This window comes from Camelina sativa, chromosome 16 (assembly GCF_000633955.1).
Source record: "Camelina sativa cultivar DH55 chromosome 16, Cs, whole genome shotgun sequence".
NCBI classification, from domain to species: domain Eukaryota; kingdom Viridiplantae; phylum Streptophyta; class Magnoliopsida; order Brassicales; family Brassicaceae; genus Camelina; species Camelina sativa.
In genome coordinates, this window is record NC_025700.1 from 8,523,309 (window position 1) to 8,527,300 (window position 3,992).

The 3,992-nt window shown below is 46.7% G+C and overlaps 1 protein-coding gene across 1 annotated transcript; it reads left to right on the forward strand.

The window, feature by feature from the left end:
• On the forward strand, window positions 1,017-1,667 carry LOC109129464. The gene has a single exon (XM_019237720.1). It carries the CDS (start codon window positions 1,017-1,019, stop codon window positions 1,665-1,667), a length of 651 nt encoding a protein of 216 aa, XP_019093265.1.

Here is a 3,992-nt window from a genome sequence, read left to right on the forward strand (position 1 = left end):
CTGAGCTCACTAAGTAATCTAAGATTACTTACAATAAATATTTGTGCTGCAGGTAACCCTAGAGGGAACTAGAGGGCGTGGTGAACGATAGGAAGGCCAAAGTATATTTGTATTTGTGTCTATTGTAAAATACAAGTATGTTTTCCTTTTGTAACAAACTTCGGCTATGGGCCGCGTTTTAAAACTTTATGACCTTTTTGTTTAAATCGGTTATAAAGAACTCCTTCATGAAATCAAAGTATTCGGTTTTATGTTAAACGGGCGAGCGTGCTGATATAGACTTTGTCCGAGTCGGCTCAACACACGGCATGTTTGTAAGGTTGCAAAGCCGTAAGGATAGGCCGCGTGGTCGGGAACCTCACTGATGGACTGGCCAAAGGGTCTTGATGTGTTCTTGTACTCGGCCGGACCGTTGGTGGATGTTCCCATAGTAGCGTCCCGGTGCTGTCTGTGGTCCGCCCGGCCATACGGCGGTTCGGGGGCGTTACAACGGTGGTATCAGAGCATGGTTATGATGCTGTACACTACTCGCGTTTTCCAATTTATCGAGTCAAAATGGTCGCAATAGACACTTAGGTTAATCCGGGTCGTTCATCACTAGGGGGATTAGAGGGATTAAGTAAACCCTTTGTTGATCGTGGTTGCAGATGTCTCGTCAAGGATCTGAGAGGACTAGATCAACGCACTTTTCGCCGGACACAGTGAGGGGTTCGAGTCAGCCGTTTGGTCCGGAGGAATGGGGTCCGTTGTTTGAGGATGCCCAAGGGGAGGAATCGTTTCCAGGCATGTTTGAGCCAAACATGTATATGCCTGAATGGGAGATACCTGTCGAGGTGCCAGGGTATACGCCATCAAGTTCGACTTGGCACAATATACCGGAGGATGGGTACCCGCCTGGTTTTTCGCCGGTTGGTCAGCACGCTACCAATCCAAACCAGAATGTCTCGGGAGAAGATCAAGTGCGTGAGGGAGTCCAAAGTACAGCGAATGTATCGGAGACCTAACAGACGCTAAAAATGGTTCAGGAACTTTTGAGCCATATGATTCAGCAGCAGCAGCAGAGTCAAACCAATCATCCAGTAGAAGATCCATCAGATCATTTCTTGTGGTTGGTGATGATGATGAGAAACTTAGGTTTCCGAAAATTTAAAGGAGATCCAAACACGGTGTTAGCAGACGCATGGTTGAAGGAGTTAGAAACAAACTTCGAACTATCAAGGTGTCCAGAGGAGTTTAGGAGGCCTATTGCAGTTAATTTCTTGGAGGAAGATGCTCGTGCATGGTGGGATAGTGTAGTTCCACGTTATCGGTACCAGTCTATCTCATGGGAGACATTTAAAAGGGAGTTTGGACAAAAGTATTTTCCACCGGAGTCGCGTGACAGATTGGAGAATCAGTTCCTACGATTGGAGCAAGGTCCTAAGAGTGTTCGAGCCTATGGAAGAATTTTCACAAGGCTTCGAAGGTACTTGTACCAAGGAAATGATGATGAATTAGCCATGGCCCGGAGATTCTTTAATGGACTCAGGCCGAACATAAAGGCAAGACTGCACGGAGTGACGTACAAAAGCATTGCAGAAGTAGAGGAGAGGGCCGTCAGTGTTGAGGAGGCCATTGAGATGGAGAAAGGGGTAGTAACCCAAGAGAAAAAGGAGGAGCCAGTATAGCAGAACAAAACTGTGTTTCCGCAGAAAGCAAAACTTGGTTCAGGACAGAATTGGGCTGCAGGCCGTGGTAAGGGCAAGATGAGTGCCAACCAGGGAGGTCGTGTAGCAAGCAACATGGATCCTAGGGGATGCTATGTGTGCGGACAGCTTGGACATTTTGCTCGAGCTTGTCCAACTGTGGAGGAAACGAAGGGTGTCGAATTGTCCACTGTCACATGTTTCTACTGTGGCGAGTTGGGACACTATGCGAATGCATGTCCATCGAAGCCGGCCAAACCGAACGCCCAAACTGTGAACCGTGCCCGGCAAGTGCAGCAAGTGAAGGAACCCCCAGCGAAGAAGCAAGCAACCCAGGCGAATGTTTTTGCCTTAGGATTAGAGCCACCCAAACCTCTGCAGGCCGCGAAGGGCCCTATAACAGGTTTGACTGGGTTCTAACTCCTTGTGATTGATTGGTTGATTGCATGTTTGTTTGGTTAGTTATTGCATTAAATTGTGTTATTTTTGCTTTGCATTTAGGAACATTACTAGTTGGTGGTAACCCAACACATGTACTATTCGATTCGGGAGCGTCCCATAGTTTTGTGACTCCTGAAGTAGCTGACAAGTTTGGAGACTTGTGTGAGGAGGAGGAAGTGAACATCAATGTCTACACGGCTGGTAATCAACCACCGCTGAAGGCAAGAAGATGGTTCAGAGAAGTGTCGATAGTCTTGCAAGAGATCAACCTACCAGTAAATCCGTTAGTGATGCCATTGGAGAGGTTTGATGTTATTTTGGGAATGGATTGGTTATCGGAACACCAAGCCCATATAGACTGCAGTAAGAGCAGAGTTTTGTTTGAAAACGGAGGGAGGGCACCTCTAGTTTTCAATGGGATTAGTCCGAGTAAAGCGGCATTTTTTGCGTCAGCTTTGCGAGTTGGAAGATCGTTCGAAGAGGAGAATGTGTACTTAGTCACTCTAACCGCAATGGGAGGAGATGACAAGGAAGGTGTGGAGGTTAAGGACATTGCCGTAGTTAGGAACTACGAGGACGTGTTCAGCCCGTTGGAAGGATTGCCACCGCCAAGGGACCATCCTTTCACCATAAATTTGGAGCCGGGAGCAACCCCAATTGCTAAGGCACCTTACCGCATGGCACCAGCAGAGTTAGCTGAACTCAAAACTCAGTTAGAGGACTTGTTAGAGAAAGTTTTTATCCGACCAAGTTCGTCGCCATGGGGAGCCCCAGTACTGTTTGTCAAGAAGAAAGATGGAAGCATGCGCTTGTGTATTGATTACCGAGGAATCAATAACATTACCATCAAGGATAAGTATCCGTTGCCACGGATTGATAAGCTGTTAGATCAACTTAGAGGAGCAAGTTGGTTTTCGAAGATTGATTTAGCCTCTGGCTATCATAAAATCTCGATTGCGGATCAGGATGTGAAGAAGACCACTTTTCAAACAAGATACGGCCAGTACGAGTTTGTTGTAATGCCGTTTGGGCTTACCAATGCACCAGCAGCATTTATGCGGTTGATGAATGAAGTCTTTCATGACTATCTGGATCAATTCGTGATAATATTCATCGATGACATCCTGATATACTCCCGAAGTGCAGAGGAGCACGCAGAGCATTTGAGAAAGGTGTTGGAAAGATTAAGAGAGGTGAAACTGTTCGCCAAGTTTAGCAAGTGTAAGTTCTGGCAAAGAGAAATCGGTTTCTTAGGACACCGAGTTTCGGAGAAAGGAGTGTCCGCTGATCCAGAAAAGATAGCCGCCATTCAAGATTGGCCAAGGCCAACTTCTGTGTTAGAAGTTAGGAGTTTCTTAGGCCTTGCTGGCTACTATCGGAAGTTCGTGAAGGGATTTTCATCGATTGCAAAACCCTTGACACGACTCACGGGTAAGGGAGTACCCTTTATATGGAGTGAAGAAGTGGACGAGGCTTTTAGGAAGCTGAAGGGAGCATTGACAACAGCGCCAGTGTTAGCCCTACCAGAGCCAAACCAACCATATTCTGTGTTCACAGACGCATCAAGAGTAGGTGTTGGATGTGTTTTGATGCAAGGAGATAGGGTCATTGCCTATGCATCACGACAGTTAAGGAAACACGAAGAGAATTACCCCACACATGACCTAGAAATGGCAGTCGTGGTGTTTGCATTGAGGATATGGAGATCTTACTTGTATGGAGAGGCTGTTCAGGTATTTACAGACCATCAAAGTCTTAAATATTTGTTCACGCAGCCAGACCTCAATTTGCGCCAGAGGAGGTGGATGGAATTCATCGCCGACTACGATTTGAAGATCCAGTACCACCCGGGCAAAGCTAATGTGG

Coding starts and splice junctions, on each gene's coding strand:
- LOC109129464 (XM_019237720.1), top strand. CDS start 1,017: ATGGTTCAGGAACTTTTGAGCCATATGATTCAGCAGCAGCAGCAGAGT.